General features: G+C 30.7%; 1 protein-coding gene across 1 annotated transcript; it reads right to left on the bottom strand.

The window, feature by feature from the left end:
• Nucleotides 1-3,650: 3,650 nt before the first annotated feature.
• LOC125076217 (probable cytochrome P450 305a1) lies at nucleotides 3,651-19,107 on the bottom strand. The gene is made up of 8 exons (XM_047688278.1): nucleotides 19,077-19,107; nucleotides 12,746-13,000; nucleotides 11,796-12,014; nucleotides 9,501-9,682; nucleotides 9,199-9,295; nucleotides 7,750-7,927; nucleotides 6,927-7,186; nucleotides 3,651-3,838 (listed from the first exon to the last, which is right to left on the bottom strand). The coding sequence occupies exons 1-8, from the start codon at nucleotides 19,105-19,107 to the stop codon at nucleotides 3,651-3,653; spliced, it is 1,410 nt and encodes a 469-aa protein (XP_047544234.1).
• Between the last annotated feature and the right edge of the window lie 202 nt (nucleotides 19,108-19,309).

Genomic DNA, 19,309 nt, shown 5'->3' with positions numbered 1-19,309 from the left:
GTCTCATGTTGAAGAGCTCCAGCCGTAGATGTGCAGACAATTAAAGAGGACTCTTGATTGCAATTTACTAAATTTTTCCGATTTAAATAAGAATTAATTTAAAAAAGTGTAAAAAAGTTACTGGTCGGTTTGAGAGCATTAAGTACTATAAGAAAAAAATGCAAACGTAAACATTCCAACTGAACTAATATACTAGAGAGAAGTAGTATACTAGTTGATATTAAAAATTTCATTTAAAAGAGGTTTCATTATTTTGGCGCCGAGTGTAAATGAATGACTTGCAGTTTACAATGAAATGAAATCGAAACTAAACCTGTCTTAGGTTTCGAAATTCCTAAAAAATCTTTTGAATAAACGTAAAAGTTTCGCAGAAGACTTACCAATTTTATATAAATTTCCAATGTACCAGCATTAGAGCTGATAAGTAATTTTAATAAGGTACGGCTTCGTACATTTTTACAGACGTTTTATTTAATTTATAATTTAGAAGCTGTTCGGAGTTTTATTAAGCGTTAAGCATTTACCATAGCGTTAACTTTATAAAAACTCTGATACCTACTACGCCTGTTTAAAGTCGATACTTGCACCTACTAGGTTAATTCAAGATGTTTAACTGGACCCACATTCTTTCTTCCTGTATTGTTATATATTATTGAAATAATTTATAATATTATCACTTTAAAATAATATGAGATATTTAAAATAAATTCCGTCAACGAGAAAAGCAATCTGATCATATCATTATTATGCTATTTCTTTGATAAAAGAATGTAGGTACTTTATGACTTTTATTTTGGTATATAGTAATCGTTACCCCATTTTTGTAAATATACAAATAGTAATTTTATTTCATACCTATATATAAAACATCACATATGTTCATTAAATTAATATTGTAATTATAAAGCACTAAAATTAAAGGAATTAATAATTATGTCCTCTTGACAATTGTATATATATAGTGTATGTGTCTCAAAAATTGTGTCGTCGAGGATATGTATCTAGGGAAGTCATCGGTGGGTAATTGTGTTGTGCAAACGTAATTTATTTTAAGTTCATTTATGATGATGTTGAAGTATAGCTGGTGACGTCGGCGTAGGTGTAAATATGTGATTACACGCTCGGTTTTCATACACTCCAATGAACATGCGGAAAATAACCAAGTTTAAATCTGCGGTTATACATTTGTATAAACTATAATAAGTAATGTAAATTAATAGCGTTTACGCCTTACGGCTAGAGAGCTACTTTTTAAGAACTCGCTTCGAATTTAAATTTTGGAAAATCACCTTTAATGATATGTTATTTTAATGTCCGTCCATTATCTAAATATGCCCTTGTATATTTGTTATATTAATAATCATGCAGGTCTACGATAAAATCGATCGAAACCTATCCACAATTATAGATCGTTAAAACTAATGATTTTTTAATCGACAACATGTATCCGCAAAATTCATATAATCGAGATATTTCGATATTAAATCCATAAAATTCAATGACTTGATTGTTCAACGGGCGGCCATGTTTGACGTTTACGGGTGCATTCAAAAATTGTGTTCCAAATTATATGTTGTTTCTACCGTTCCCCTTAGACCTGATGGAAAATTATCCATATTACACTATAGATCAACGTTTATGAAAAAATTATATGTTATATGAAAAGTAAAGCATTTTACTCGCGCGAAGCCGGGTTTTCATCTATATATATATATATATATATATATATATATATATATATATATATATATATATATATATATATATATATATATATATGTATTTAGAAACACTATATTATATATAATTTTAAAGGCTTAAAAATTCTTCAAAAAAGTCTGCAATGGAATGTGTCTAATCTCTTAGGGATTACCCAGAATAACTATTTTTTATCCTTTATTTTTTACGATAAATAATGGCTTATTTTCGAAGCGATCTTAAGCAGTACAACATTAATCCTTATCCAATAAAGTACCATAAATACTTACATTGCGCATTTAATATACATAGAGATTTAAAACGTAGGGACAGGAACGGTTTGTATTGTCTAATGACTAAAAGCTGTGAACTTTGTCTATAATGACATCCTGTAGTTTATTTAGTATCAGTATTGCACCCGTGCGAAGCCGGGTGGGTCGCTAGTATATCATAAATTAATAGCGTTCACGCCTCAACCGACCACAGAGTTACTTTTTAAGAATTCGCTTCGAATTTCACTTTTGAAATGTTGAAAAAGACCTTTAACGATACGCTATTTTTATGTCAGTCCATAATGTAAATTCCTAATTTTTTTACTATAGTATATGAATTTATTATTATATATTATATTATAATGTTTTCCACTCCACTTACTAGAAAAGCTGGTAGAATTGTGCAGTACTTGACTAGCGAAGAATATAAGTTAAATAAATTCGTTTAATTTATCTATTCACGTTACCGCTTCGCAGTTAAAGCTGCCCATTTGCATTTGTTCTGGAGTCTCGGGTTATATTCTATAAAAGGTCTGCAACTCGAGAAAAATATTAAAACAATCAGTAATACATTTTGAAGTACGATATTTTATTTCGCAAGGGAACTTCGGAAACAACGCACAAACGAAAGTCACGAATAGAACTAAATATTCGTGACTTTCGTTTCGTTTCGATAGAAGGATCGTTAAAAAAGATAAACAAATATAAATATGATGATTTATTTGTACTAATATTATAAATGTGAAAGTAACTCTGTCTGTTAGCTGTGGTGCTATTACGGTTCTACCATAGCAACTGATACAATCAAATAATTGTTGCGGATTGATATCAAATCAAATCAAATCAAAAAATTATAAATCAGTATAATGGACTTATACAGTAGCATAATACTCCATAATACTTGATCGACTGCAATATCTACCAATCCGGTACAAATATTTGATAGCAACAGTTTCATTGCTATAACCGTATAAGCCCCACTGTTCATGCTTAAACTGCTGAAACGATTAAATGATATTTGATAAGGAGATAGTTCGAGTTCCGAGGAAGGTTGTTACGAATTTCACAAGAAAAAACCGCAGATGCAGCTAGTTTTAAAAATAAAGATAATATGAAGTTTTAGTATTCATTTGTCTTAACATTAGTTTTGCGTAAACGCTAATCAGGGTGAAATTAGTTTAGTTAAATTTGAATGTTCCCTGGTAGATGACAGCCGATAACGCTGTATGAGAAGATATTATTAGTTTTACTCGGTGTTAACTGAATATGCATCTTTATCTTTTTTAATTTTGCTTTTGTAAATCCAGGCGGAATACACAGTCGACTATGACACTGTTTATACTAGTACAGAAATCAGCTAAATCTTCCTCATAATGTACTTAACATATCGACTGCTATTGTTTCAATGAAACTAAAATTTATTTTAAAGTTGACAAATGGAGAAAGGTTAATAAATTATAACAGATATTCGGTATTTAGTGTTTGTTAATCTGACTTCGATTAGTGTTTGGAAAGTGGATATAGTAATTAATTATGAAATAAAATATATATTATTTATTAATTGATTTTATTCTATAATAAATGCTTTCCGTAACCGTCTGTCTGTGTGTCTGTCTTACATTAAAAATATGTTATTACCCAGCAATATAAATAATAAGATACTACTTCTATTAATAGAAGTCACTGGCTTAATTTTCTTTTAATAAATCTTGCAGTAAATGGTCGAGGTTCTGCGAGCAACCCGATGTGGGGTTCACCTGAAGGAAGCACTCCATTACTGGATACAATTTTGTATTTCTGTAAGATCGCTACTAACGATGTCAGTAAGAAAGGCTTAGCCAACGGTTCCCCAGGACAACGTCTGCGACCTGTAGATGAAAAGACAAAGTATAACATAACGCATCATGAAAGTTAAATATATAAAATAACTAAACAAGATTCTCATTTATAAATTAAAACATAGTGAGGATTTTTGTACGATTCGAAAGAAACTCCGATATTTTTTTTTACTGGACTGGATCACATTGATTTTTTAAACTAACCACCGACCTGCCCTGGCTTTGAACGGATGCAATTTACTAATCAAGAACTTGAGAAGTGTCTATTTTACAGATTATTTTATGTCAAATAGTTGCCGTTCGCCATCAGGCGGGAGGTATGACCACTTATCACCAGGTGCCGGACGGCCCATACACAATGGTACTGTAAGAAATAACAATTTCTCATTTCTAACAATTAAGAATTAAAAGTTCTTCGGAGCTAATGTCTGGCTTGACTTCTACAAATAACTTGTTTTTTTTCTACTTTGACGCCTCAGTATTTTTATCCCGATCGAACAAGAAAAGATATACCATGGAATATGACCCGATTGCAAGGGCTGACAATGCTAAGCAAACTGTAGAATAAAACTTTATTTAATAGTTTACTGACACGACTTTTAACTCCATCTAGTGACGGTTGAGAGTAATTATTTTAGTGACATCTAGCGAGGAAAACAAGTATCGTAAAGCGTAGAATTAAGGAACTTGTATGTACTTTACTTTAAAATAAAAACAATATACTATCTGAATTATATATATAGAACATATATTTTTTCAGGCATGTTTGTTTGTAAGGTAACCCTTTTCAATAGAAGGCATATTCAGTTTAGGCAGCGTTCGTAAGAAACGCATTCGCTTGTACGGTTTTTCTTCGACTTACATTGCGAAATTGGTCTTCATGAATAATGCTTTTATTTAACGGGGTAATATTATATAGCCTATGTGTGAGGTCATCATCATCATTACATAATGTAAAAGTCGTTTACAACTGTCTGTCCCTATAAATGCTTAGATCTTTAAAATTACATAGTGGATTTTGATGCGTTTTTTTAATAGATAGATTGATTCAAGAGGAAGGTTTATATGTATAATACATGCACAATACTGTAGAGAAACACTAATAATTTTAGAGTTTCTGAAGTTCCGTCGTAAATTTTTAAGCTTACATTGCATGGCTGAACCCTGAACCTGAACGAGATAGAATAAAATAATGTACTACAGTATTGTACACCTCAGAAAGCTCTTCAAAAAAGTCCGGAATGGTATATGTCTATCTCTTAGGGATAGCCCACAACAACCATTTTTATGCTTTATTTTTTACGAAAAATAATGGCTTTTTCTCGAAGCGATTTTAAACAATACAGCAGTAATCCTTATTCAATTTATTACCTTAAATAAATTGTAAATTTAATATAGATCAATATGGCCCTTTACAGCATGTAATTTAGATTAATATTTTCGAAGATATTACAGATTTAAAACGCAGGGACAGGAACGTTTCGTACGTATTGTCTAATGATAAAAACCAATGAACTTTGTCTATAATGACATTCTGTAGTATATTTAGCATTGGTTGCAATTGGATGAGTAAATAATGTCTGTACATAAGTACAAACTTCATGTTTTTATAATCCGGATAGTTCAATTCATAGTAACTAGGTTGTTTTTCAACAGTATTTTTATATAATTTAAACATTGGATTTAAGTATAAATAGTGTTTATAAATATGTTTATTTCGAAATGATTATGTAGGTGTTTTAATACTTAACAATTGGAATTATTATTTATCTGTTGTATTAAAACTTTCATTGTAAATGAAAATTCGTGTAGGTGTTTCAATTTATATAGCAAAATTATTTCTCAGTTTTATATAATGATTATTAAAATACAAAATCAATACAAAAATATACTTTATTCAAGTAGGCTTTTACAAGCACTTCTAAATCGTCATTTAACAAACTATATTAAGTAAAGCTACCACCGGTTCTGAATGTAGATTCTACCGAGAAGAACCGGCAAGGAACTCAGTAGTTACTCTTTTTCAACATCTAAAAATACAGTCATGTTAGTTAAACACAATTATATATGTATGTTATATATCCTGCCTGGAATTTAATAAACATTGACTCCATTAATTTGATAAATTAGGGAAATAAAAGAATAATCTACACTACTATTATAAACTACACTACTATACTATTATAAAGAGGAAAAATTTGTATTTCTGTGTGTGTTCCGATCTCAAAAATTCTTTCACTATTGGAAAGATACATTTACCCCGAGTAACATAGGCTATATTTATTGCTAGAAAACATTGGGAATCCTTACTAAAACTGAAGTACTGTAACCCAAGGTGTAAAAAAGTGCCCTAAAACGTCTTTCGTCGCATGCGCTGCGGAAACTATTGATGATAGAACACAAGTATGTTCTACAATATTAAAGAACATATCAATATGTACAAAAAACTTCCCGATACCTTACGTCCAACTAATATCGTTATGTCACAATAACCACTTTTTCTAATTTTTAAGTTAATAGAAATACCACATTACCAATAACATTAGACCAAGTTATTCATACTTCTGTTTAATTCAGTTTTCAAGATTTTTTCATATCATATACTTAGATTACTTTTTTAATTGTTCAAATCGGCTATTCCATTTAATATATATTACGAATTTAATAAGTCATAGAAATATAAAAAAAAAATCTTTCCCTCTAACATTAAATACGTTACTAAAATAAAGAAACGTTGAACAAATTCGGATTGTAAATATAAATCGATAATGTGGTACTGCAATTAAAAAAATATAAAATCAAATCAAAGTGGTCAGTCAGTACGACAAAACGCTCATTTCATTTGTGAGGACCTATAATATAAAAAAAAACTTTTTTCAAAATTCCTAATAAAAGAGGAAGGAACTTAACAGTAAACACTTAGGTATGGAATTGATGGTAGAATATAAATTAAAACCTACTATCGTATTATCAAAGCTTAAAAAAAAATATCCTAACTTAAATAATTTGTTTAAGTATGTTTTAAATCATATAAGCATTTTACAGACAAACAATAAACACGAAAAATTATTATAACCTAAAAAGAATTAAAATAGATGTATGATAAAAAAACACTTACCCAAACCAAACGGCAGTGAAACTGCCGAAGTTTTCAGTGAGCCGTTCGCGTCGATAAATCTCATTGGTTCGAATTTAGTCGGCTCTACCCATAGCTCCGGATCTGTGTGCAAATCGCCGAGCGACACGAGAATGGTTGTACCCGAGGGAATTGTATAGCCATCCACGATGACGTCAGTAAGCGTCCTTCTAGCACCAGAAAATACGGCTATTGTATAATATCTTTGGACTTCACATAGAAACGCTGTAGTGTACACGAGTCTGGAATAAAATAGTATTTTATTTTATCAGTCGAAGTCAGATTTAGGTTAAAATATTTATAATATTAGATCCAAAAGTACTGCTTATAACCAAACGGATTGGTTTAAGTGAATAATGATGGGTCAGACGATGTACAATTAAAGTTTTTTAATGTAAACGAGACCAAAAGTAAACGTAATTTTATTTTTTATACAATTGAAAGTGAAACCTATAGAAAATATATACTTAATAAATAATGTAATAGCATCACAATGCTTTATATCAATTGGCTCGACTGTAGTAGTTGTGATTATACAGACATGCAGTAACACGCACACATGTTTAAAATGACAAAAATTGACGATAGGCTATTAGAATAAACGCTCTTAAAATGTTTCAAATATATGACATGTGATATGGAATATTAATTGAATTCGAAAATATTTTTTTTTATGGACAAGGTTTTTATTGCTTGTATGATATTCACTTGGTTGTAATTTGCCAACTTCCATAACGATTTTCAAGATAGTTAACATATTCTTGTATACACAAGCAGCTCTGCCAGTTTTCGTTATTATATTTACCTCTTTATGTCTAACCAATTATAATCTTCTTCACCTAGAACACTAACAATTTCTTGGTATATTTTTTCTTGAATATCTGCGTATCGTAATGTTGCTAATATCATAAAATCGAACGAACTCCCCGTCGTCTGCGCACCCGCAATTAGAAAATCTAAACATATACCAATCAATTGATCGTCTGAAAGAAAGAAGAAAACAAGATAGAATAATACGGTGTGATTCGAGCACGGTGTAAATTACTAATAAAATTCAACACGAACTTCGTTAAAGATACATGCAAATTAAACTACATGTTCATTTTAATGATATAATTTGATGGACCATTTAAATGATAAGTTGTATTTAAGATAGAATCATACAGTGAGTAGTTTAGTTCACACATTCAAATCATATTAATTGAATATGAGTATATTTACATTATAAAGCGGACTGTTTATAGTGATAGCTTATTAAAATATATCATAGGGGCTTTTTAACAACACGCAATTAACGGATGAACGAACCAATAACAATAAACGTAAAATTAAATGAGAGTAAACACTAACTATGAAACAGGTCACAAAGATATGAAAAACGGCCTCAAATAAATTTAACGCGGAAAAATCACAAAAATAGTGCTAAATTTTCTCAGAAAAGACAAATTAAAATCGTTTTCAACGAATTGAGATTTTAGTCTTTGGGAATTTATTCTTCACAAAATTTTAAAAAATTTACATTTAGCTGACATGGCGAAGTGGAAAGAACGAGAGATTATTAACCGGATATTCCTGGGCAAGCACTATTGAATTATCATTTGCTCAATTTGTGTTTATAATTCATCTCGTGCCGGGTGATAGAGAAAATACAGCATGATCAAATAAGCTCAAAAAGATAGGAGGCCCTAAGAGGCTTAGGGTTTAACCCTTCAGTGAGACAATAACAGGCTATTAATTATACTTTTTAATAATATAGCTAGAACAGTTGCGTAGCTATCGTAGGGCCTGGTTGTGCAGTGCACTAGGGTCCCAGACCTCAGGGGGCCTTCTAACCTAAGCTTTGAAGAGAGCTTTGAATAGAGATGAAGTATGGATTTAACCTACTAAAGATAAGTTCAAATCACTGTATCCTGTATGAGAATAGGATTATTCTTATTCCTATCTATAATTTTGAAGGGCCAATATAATTTAAAGAGGGGGTTAGGGCCCGAGTCTTTTTCTATGCACCTTAACCCTTGCCCACTTAGCTACGCCACTGAGCTATATGGATGGTATCTAAGATGTTACGTCACTTGTACCCGCATTTACCTTTCAAATCGAAACGTAGGTATAATACTACGATAAGTAGTAACTGTTTGGCGATAGAATATCTGATGAATATGTGATACCTACTTAGATGGGCGTGCACAAAACCACCAAGTAAACTTTTTACTTATATGCTACTTTATAAATACTATATATTATATTTACTCACCTGTGTACGTTTCTTTATTTTTATTCATTTCATCCATGAAGGCATATATATAATCTGGTCCTTTAACTGATTTATTTTTGTGTTTATTTATTGACTCCTGAAATTCAAAACGTGTTTTATTTAGGGAAATAATTTTTATCCCCGTTGATCTAGTGGTAAGCTTATGTGACTGCAAATTAGATCCAGGATTTTAATCCTTGTTAGGTCCAAGTAAAGTAAAAAGCATCGCTGGCTATTATTCAGAAATATATTAACCCCATCCCACTTACTGTAGAAATAGAACTTATTATTATTTGACTTACAATAATAATGTCATATAGTTGATCATTCATTCTCTTAATAACAGCATAACCGCTCCATTCAGGTGCTATAAATCTTAGGAAAGGCCACTGGTTCAGCCACCCTCCGGCCATCGTAAAGATTTTCGACCTAGCGCTCAGTAATTCTATAATTTTCCTAAGTTGTGATTCTTTTATATGTTCGCCTGAAATTACGTTAACTTTATAAATAATGATAATATATATAATTGAATCAATACCTAATATAGATAGGGTTGTTATATAATTTCTATAATTGCTTTATTCAAAGAAATCAAATATATAAACAAGCAAGCATTGTGACATTTTTTAAGTCACTCGACTGCTAACTAATTTTACAATGTTCGCTTAAGATGTTCTATTGAACTAAATAAGTTTATTGTACTCTTCTGTATCATCGTTAAGTTGTTTATTATGTCGATGTAAATTTATATGAATTAATGAAGATGTTGTAATTCCTTACTAGAAAATCTATAACACATAACACTAATACCAGAAGGTGCAGTGCATTTTGGAGAATGTTTTAGTGTATAAAAAATTTTAACTTGCTTGTCTATTAACGTCCAAGACGAAATACAATTATGGCAACTATGAGTACGGACCGCCAGCAGTATGTAGCACCACGCCACTGCTACGTAAATTTATCAAGACAAACTAGGCGTAATAATGCGTAGCATTGTAGCATCAATATGTAAGATGTTGTTTTGCATGACATACAGCTGGTTTAAATTAGGCCAAGATAACATATCACATCTGACAACTGTACATAGGTGTGAACATTTTAATATCATGATTGAGATTACTAATACGACAGGTCACCTATGAAATTGCCGTTCTGCAGTACTGGGCGTTTCTAATCAAAATATTTCTTGTTTGGCTATAAACTCTAGTGTTTTTATTTATTATATTTAAAAAAAAGGATTTTTTTTTATATTTAGTAATTTGTTCATTTATTACCGTTATGTTTTTTCATTGCATTTAAATCATTTTCGTCATCGTGGATACGTAAAAAATTCGAGAATTTGTTGAATATGAGTACCGTCATGGTAGCAACGCGGCATAAACAGCATGCAACATCAATGATTTTTACGGAGTGAGCAATACAAACAAACGCACCACCATGGTTTGTTCGCTTCCGTTCTAGAACGGGGTTCACATTTCAGGTCAAAATGTCCAGACAACGCCATGGTCGTACAAAATCTTTGATCGAAAAGTGAAAGTGGAAGAAGATGGTACTCCATCTATGGCTGAATTAGTTCATTTGCGCCTAATCGTTAATATAGAAAAGCTTTACAAATGGCTGTTCCACGAACTCGTGCCTCAAGGCATGCCTTGCACAACAGGCACACAAACGAATGAATTTTGATCTGCATTGTTACAAGCGATAAAAAATGCCGACTTCTATTTTATCTAGAAATTGGATAATTCTTTTTTGTACAAAATGGAATGAATTTATTGATTCCATCTGATTTCGTCAAGAATTGCATCAATAAACTGTCTAACGTTGACAAAAATACATTGAATTCATTGGATGGATTACTTTGATTAATAGAAATAAAAAAATATAAAAAAGAAATACGTTACAGTCGGTATAAGCTGATATTTATATTAGGTATATAACTATAGGCCACGATATTATTACCGTCCGTCCCACTTAAAGCCGTAAATGACGGCAACTGAAGAAAGGCAGTGACGGAATTGTGGCTGAAATAAGGGTAGCTTATCATTGGACATCCAACGGCAAAACACCCGTCTATAGTCACGGTCAATTGTGGACCAGACTATACCAGATTGAAACAGGCTGGATGCAGACGGCTTACAAAGAGGATGGATGGCTTACAAGTAGGATGTTGATGTTAATGATAGTTTTGTATTTCACCATCAGTTATAAGTTGACGTAGATATGACTGACAGTTTGGTCCTGTCCTGTAAATACCTGATAAATTAACTAAGGTCTAAATTTGATTCCGTCTTTGTAATATGAAACAGTAGTATCCGGTATATTAGATAAAATCTCAAGAATAAAAGTATAAGGCGTAGGTAGGACTTGCGTGGGATGTGTACGGGCGAAGAGAACGTTTCGCGCGATTACTCTAATCGATCAATCTCCGATTACTGAAACGATGTACAAATTCAGATGTACCCAACTAAATTCTAAACGCTAATAGGTTGAATATTCCGACATCAGTTGCAATCGACCAAATACAAATCAGCATTTTTAATCATTAATGAGAGTTATGTTTCATTAGGTTGTAGTGAGCTGTTACTTTATATAATTACCTGCTACATACTTCCATAATATGTTCATAGCAGTCATCGCGACTGCAGTTTTTATATTTATTGGATTTCCATTGCTACTGTCAATAATATTTAGTATATTTTTCAAATTATCTTTTATGTCGTTATGCATCGAATCTTTTCCATAACCAATATTTCTTAAATATTTAAATGTGAAGGATCTGTGTTCTTTCCAAAGAGGACCCTCTACGAAAGTGATCCCTGAAAAAAAAAATATTTCATTTTATTCAATCTGATCGCTTATAGTCTTTATATTAATAAAATGGTCGTGAAAAAAAAAATATATTTGTACTGTTCTTAAATTAAAAAAAATAAAATTAAATTAAACTTGAAACTGTATTGAATAATTAAGTCTCATAAATTTTAAAAAATATGGATCGGTTTTCCGTCATATATCAAAATATTTGTATGGAATGTTGATACCATCGAGAAGAACCGAGAGTTCTCTCATGGCTTTTATTTTCCACCAATCTATAACAAATACTAATAAAAATTTAAATACCTTACCTGAAATTCAACAAATGGTACCACTAACTAACGAACTCATCGTAAGGGATACTATTAATAACTATTAAAACTAAAAATACGAGACTGAAGAATGAAATAAAATTATAATTTGTTTTTTAAAAATCCCACTGCTCCTTAGCGTGGGTTTCTACCCACTTATGAGATTCTGATTATGAGCTCCGGATTAAGGTTGAGTAGGGAGAGTTCGAGTACAAGGAACAACTACCATTTCATTATATCTCTATACCAAAACATGAATGTAATCAATGAACTGTATAATGATGAATTATCTGCTAATAAAGTATTTATTCATGTGTAAATTATAAAAATGAGGACCTTTTATATCTTAAAAGTGAAATGATTCCTGATAAGTTCATTGAACTTTTCATTGTTACACAAGACCAATGTTAAAGACCAAAACTAACCGATCCTTTTGTCAAACGACCTTAGTCTCAAAAAGAAGCTGTCTGGCCGAGCATCGAACTCCTTGTCATAGCTGACTTGCCGGATATTTTTCTCTCCATACACGACTACTACCCTCTCATTCCCCATTTTCAATCCTAGCACATTTGTAGAATATTCTTTCGCCATTTCTGATATTGCTTTCCACTGCGACCCGTGTTCAGCAGTTCTTATGTGTAAAATATGATTACAACCGAAAAATGGGTACCACCTGGGACCTGTAATTTAAAACTATTGTAAATATTGAACTAGATCCACTAAGATTTACTAAGATACAGCCTGATTATACACGTACAGAATATAAAAAAGTTAAGGTATTTAAAGCTGAGCCGAGATGACTCAGTGGTTAGAACACGTGCATCTTAACCGATGATTGCGGGCTCAAACCCAGGCAAGCACCACTGAATTTTCATGTATGATTAATTTGTGTTTATAATTCATCACGTGCCTGGCGGTGAAGTGAAAAAATCGTGAGGACACCTGCATGTGCCTAATTTCAACGAAATTTTGCCACATATGTATCCACCAACCCGAATTGGAGCAGTGCGGTGGAAAATGCTCCAAACCTTCTCCTTAAAGGTAGAGTGGCCATATTCCAGCAGTGGGAAATTTACAGGCTGTTAATGTAAGGTATTTAAATATCCGTCTTGGACTGCGCTTGAGGAGATAGTTAGGAGTTAATTTCACCACGCTGTTCCAATGCTGATTTATAGATATACAATATAGCAGATGTTAATCCGACAAATGCAGATTTCCTCATGGTGTTTTCCTTCATTACCGAGCGTGAAATAAATTAAAAACTAAAATCAAGATAAACCCCTATAATAATCAGATAAGCTTGTCCTGGTATGAACTCGCAATCTTCGGATGGAAATATAATTGTAAAGCGTGAAATAAATTAAAAACTAAAATCAAGATAAACCCCTATAATAATCAGATAAGCTTGTCCTGGTATGAACTCGCAATCTTCGGATGGAAATATAATTGTAATATAAAAACAAAAAATAGTATTATTAATAATAATTATTAGAATAAAATTCATCAAGTGTATATAATATGCATATTACATATGTTAATATATATAATTAATGTATTGTTTTTTTTTCCTTTTGCGTCATACGCTTGAAACTAATGTAGGCATCGGAATGAAAGGATGAATCCAATCGAGGAAGTGGAATCGTCCGTAGATGGTTATTAATTTTTTTGTACTACCAACCTTTGTTAATAACCAACGATGCATTCGAATAATTGTTAGTGTATATATATATCCTTTTTTGTTTTATTTTTAACTTTATACATTTATGTGACATTTTACTTACTTTGTTTTATATCATAAATTACAATGAATTAATTACTTTCTTGACATCTCATAAATTTAAAAAAATATTTAAAATAAATTGTATCTGCTTCGATGTCACTTGACAAAACATTCTGATGACTAACTTAAACTATCAACATTTTTTTTTAATAATAATTATTATTTTTTCTATAGAAACTAGAGACTGATTAAATGATTACAGAATAATATATATAATTAATTAACTTAAGTTAAATCTGTAATAATCGTAATAACATTTTGAGCAATTTTATTTAATTCTAATATAAAAAAAAAATCTAATTGATTAGGACTTATTACAATATTGCAATAAATCGTTATAACACAAAATTGCCAATTACTTCATTCGATACGCCGTAATGGTGACTTCAGTAAGAAAGAAAAAAAGAAAAAATGAAGATCGGGAAAAGTACAAATTATCCGTCCACGGTTTCCTCGAATGCAGATAATGGCACCGAGTTCTCGAGATTTAAAAAATAAAAAATATTACAGGGAAATTTACTGAGCGAGTACCCGGGTGGACACGTGTAACCTTGGACGGGAGCTGAGTCTAAATGCAATGAAAGACTTAATCCGCTTGTACGAGTACACTATACCAATATCACGTTCTGTTTAATATAGGACTTTGTGATCAACTTGTGTGGAAAACGTCTAATAGCAGAACGTCTACATTTAGTTTTAAAGACGTGGTACCCATAAATTGCTCTCACTAAAACTCTTTAGTTTTAAACTTAAGTTTTCATAAGCTTTAAAATTAAAAGTCATTTTCTAGAATATAAACTAATCTATATCTCGGTATATATTTTAGCTATACTTTCATAAATGCAACAGTAACTCTGTTTGTCTGCCTGTTACGCTTTTGGCCAAACCACTCAACTGATTTTGTTAAAATTTGATACAACAAGCTTGAATCCACGGAACATTTGATCCAATTAAAAAAAAAACACGCTGATAGAAAGCTACCTTATTGTTGTGTGACATAGGGTATAAATTATATTTATAACATATTTTAATTTTTTATTAATAAATTGCACCCGTGCGAAACTGGGGCGGATCGCTAATACGATATATCTTTTCAAAATCTTCAGCTTTATAATGAAAAATGAGATATATAACTAACAATTTTTAGTGTTCCTCGTAACGTTAAAAATTATCCATGACGGTCCCAGATAAAAGTATTTAATGTTTAGTTATTTTCCAGTTAAATACTAATTAAATAATCGATTTGTCCTAGTAAAGCAAGGCCAACAGAAAAACGGTCAATTACGCTCGGTATCATTATCTTAATTTCATTAACACCGATTCCTTATTGAGCATCTATTACTACCGTACAGGTCTAATGACTTAGCTTATAAAGCATGAACCTACAGTCCCAGGTTATAACGGATGTCGGGCTAATAAAATGTTCTCTTCTCAATATCAATCATTTTTTTGCTAGGTACCGGCAGTACCTTTATTTAGCGATATCGATTAAAATAATTATGTTGTGATTAAAAGTAAAAAAAAATATCGTAACATAAATTTATATAAATGTTTTCCAATTTGAAACAGTCGTATTTCTACCAATGAGCGAAGAACGTCCAGTTGTATTAATTCCTTGTGCACAGATTATGTAAATAAAAATATCTATAAAAAATATTTTTTATAAATTTTGTTTGATTAATAGACATTACTAATATCCACTTTGTTGTAACTTGCCATCGGATGGCAACACATAAACTTCTATCTTTCAACAAGTCGCCATGTCAATTGATACCTACGAGTATACAATATATAAAAGCCAAAATTTAAAAAAAAAAAAAAATTCTTAGATCGTCTACGATACTTCAGCCGGGCGTGAACTTTTACACCTCAGCAATTAAAATAAGTATAATTAAATTTATGTAGCTTGCAAATTGACGTAAGTACAAATTTAAAAATAAAATAAAATATAAAAATAATACGTGCAGAAAAAAATATTTATAAATGGCATTAATTATTATTATAGTAGTTCTAACAAGCAATTTTTAAATCCCTAATAAAACTGACTATGAAAGCAAATTCAATAAATTACATTGTGTTATATATTGCTTTTGTAATTAGATAATTTTTTTTATTGTTATATTTATTATGTAACTACTACAAAAATGATCTAAGTATCTGCCAAGAAATTGAAGAATTACAAACTTAGACTTTAAAATCGATGAACGTACTTTAAAAAAATACGCATCAAAAATGTAACCTTCACCTTTTTTTAAATCAATTAAAACAGGTATGTCGACATCAAAACCCGAATATAAAATTAAAAAAATATTTATATTAGATTCAATTACGATGCATATTAGTATAATAACGTAATAACTGGAAAATAATTACGATGTAAATTAGGATATCCAGTAGTCTGTGAAACAATATCGGCATAATACGTGTTCTGTGTGTGCAGTTAAAATACATATCAACAGTATTTATTCATAAAGCTTAGTTTCTGAATGTTCGAATGTTTTTCCATCGTTTGCGTGAAACAGATACTTCTTTTAAAAGACCTTAAGAGCTTTATTCAACTGGTAAATATAATAACGTAATAACTGAAGTACCTACTATGTGAGTGGCACTTTTAAGCTAGGAGTTTATCCTACTGAGTTTCCATATGAATAACTTGTGTGTAGCATATATCTTGTGGACGGTTTTGAAAACGTAGCGAGGAAACCTGCATGTATCAAATGAAAATATGTAATCTCAATTTTAGTTTATTGTACATTCTGATCCGCACCGTTCATACTTTCTCTAATTTATAACTTAATGCTATTAAACAAATTATGAACTAGAATTCACAGACATTTATTAAAAAAAATATTTTTTTTCAGATTTTATGTTTTAAAGCCATTCAGAGAAAAAAAACAACAGAAAATAAATATATTTAACGTTTTTTTTTTTATAAATATTTGTCCTGGAGGAAATTGTTTATTTAGAATATTTTTCGCTGTAAAGGTCTGTTCGGTGCTGCGCCAACCTAAAAGTTTTTGTGTAGTACAATTGATTCGTTACGATTAAATTACCACACGAAGTTGGATAGAGACAGAACACACTATCTGCTAGATATTTATTAATATAATTTACAATTAGATTGGCGTCTACTTCAAGCGTGGAGGCAAAGGCTATCTGAGAGCCTGAATGGTTTCAGCAGCAGGCGAAGTTCGGTTTCTGTACTATCAGAACTTCATCACAGGGCCAGCCTAGAGACTGAGATGCTACTAGGGATGGATCGGACTTAATAGACAGATAAGCTTCTACCGTAACAACAGGCACTAGGGACATATCATCCCAAGGTTGGTGGCGCATTGGTGTGATGTAAGGAATGGTTATTATTCCCTACAGCGCCAATGTGCATTGCCGATGGTGAAAACGTTCCACAAGGTTCCCCGCATACCTACTCCATAAAGAAATATACAATTTAAGAACTTAAAAATGCTTATTAGTCAAAACATTTTAATTTACTTTTTACAGGTAAAATTTAAATTTGGAACTTTACACGTATTAAGTAGATTACTTAAGGTACTTAGTAAATAAATCGCATAAGATATATAAGTATTGAAACAAACTTAAAATTCGCAACATACATACAATCTCATACAAAACCAGATAAATAGATAATCATAATACATTTCTTTGTTAATTATAAATAAATATATTTATTTATTTATTGGAATAGTTACACCATCAACTTATCACTAAGCACTTAAAATTAATATCTGATTTGGGTAACATACAAAGTGATACGTCTTTAAAGGTGTAATCACTATAAAAACACGTCATCGGTAATCCCGGTATAGGAATTTCTTAGATTTTGAGCGTATACATAGAAAACGGTATGATAATATATACTGTCATCACCATTCGCCATAATTATACTTAATTAGAAACAGTTTAAACATTCAACTTAAATTATTATTAACTAGCTGTGGCTGCGACTTCGTGCGCGTTTGAATTTAACAAAAAAGTTACTGTTATAGCCGAAGACAAAAATTGGAAAAAAATATTATTTTGGTATATGTACCGTGTATACATACATTTGCATTTAGTAAAAAGTGGTTATTTTAATATTAGAAACAGACTTCCAGTTATAATATATAGATTATGTCAAATAAAATTTATATCATTGGTTATTAAAAAATAGAAAGACAAAAATTAGCATTTACGATGTTAATTATAACAATAATAAAATAATGATTGTAAATATATATATACTTAAATATATACTTAAATGCACTTATTTTATGGTTATTATTGAATACACAAAATATATCATGCAGAATTCTATCCCAAATCAACCACATTTAAATATAGAAGATTCTTCATCTTATCCCAAAAACGCAAAAAATAGGTACCTAAGTATAGATCGTCACAATACTTATTCATTTACACTACGATCATTAAAGCTACTTCGATAACGACGTTTGGTTCCAGTTAAAGAGGAAATCGAACGAAATGTGGGGAACTAAACCATCCTAAAAATAAATATTTTGCGAAATTGTACCTTCGCAATATATTTATTATGAAGTAGATAATTATTATTCAAAACGACTTAAAAAAGAAAATCAATTGTTTTTAATTTTCCCAATGAATCGGATTTTTTTTTTCTAAATATCGCATATGATAATGCATTTAATTAGAATCGTTAGTGTAATCATAAAATCCACATTTTTTTTTTTAGTTAACACGAGATGTTAAGCTACCGACTTTATCAGCCATTAATCTATAGACCATTGTTATTCCAACAAAAGTAAATTACAATTATTTAACCATTAAATTAACCATTTAAACATATTATTAACATCTGATCATTGACTGTTCCATAATGTTTGTTAATAAGAAAATATATTTATTAATTAACGCCAATAAAAAATGATAACAAAAAAAAATTCGAATATTCACTTAAATTTCGAAGATGTAAATTAAAAAAAAATGGATGTCGCTCTCACCTGGTGGATAATTTTTCGGCTTAACGATCATTTTGACGAGAACGGAAAGCAATAGAGCAGTCGTGATTAAAACCCATAGTAACATGATGGTATCGAAATATTACTATATAACTTTATTTATTTGAGACGACCGTTTTAGGCTAAATGATAATGTAATTGAACGCTTTGGCGCTATCATTCTCATTATATACCTCTCCGAACCTTAATAAGTATATCATAATATAACTGTTATT

The sequence above is a fragment of the Vanessa atalanta genome, chromosome Z, assembly GCF_905147765.1.
Source record: "Vanessa atalanta chromosome Z, ilVanAtal1.2, whole genome shotgun sequence".
Taxonomy (NCBI): Eukaryota; Metazoa; Arthropoda; class Insecta; order Lepidoptera; family Nymphalidae; genus Vanessa; species Vanessa atalanta.
The sequence above is the reverse complement of the archived record's forward strand: the minus strand, read 5'-3'. Positions and strand labels throughout refer to the sequence as shown.

Excerpts from the sequence above, each read along its gene's own strand:
- LOC125076217 (XM_047688278.1), bottom strand. The coding sequence starts at position 19,107 with ATGATCGTTAAGCCGAAAAATTATCCACCAG. Across the intron at positions 9,683-11,795 it reads ATTATGGAAGTATGTAGCAG|GCGAACATATAAAAGAATCA; the intron begins GTAATTATATAA and ends ACGTAATTTCAG. Across the intron at positions 7,187-7,749 it reads AATTGGTTAGACATAAAGAG|ACTCGTGTACACTACAGCGT; the intron begins GTAAATATAATA and ends ATTTTATTCCAG.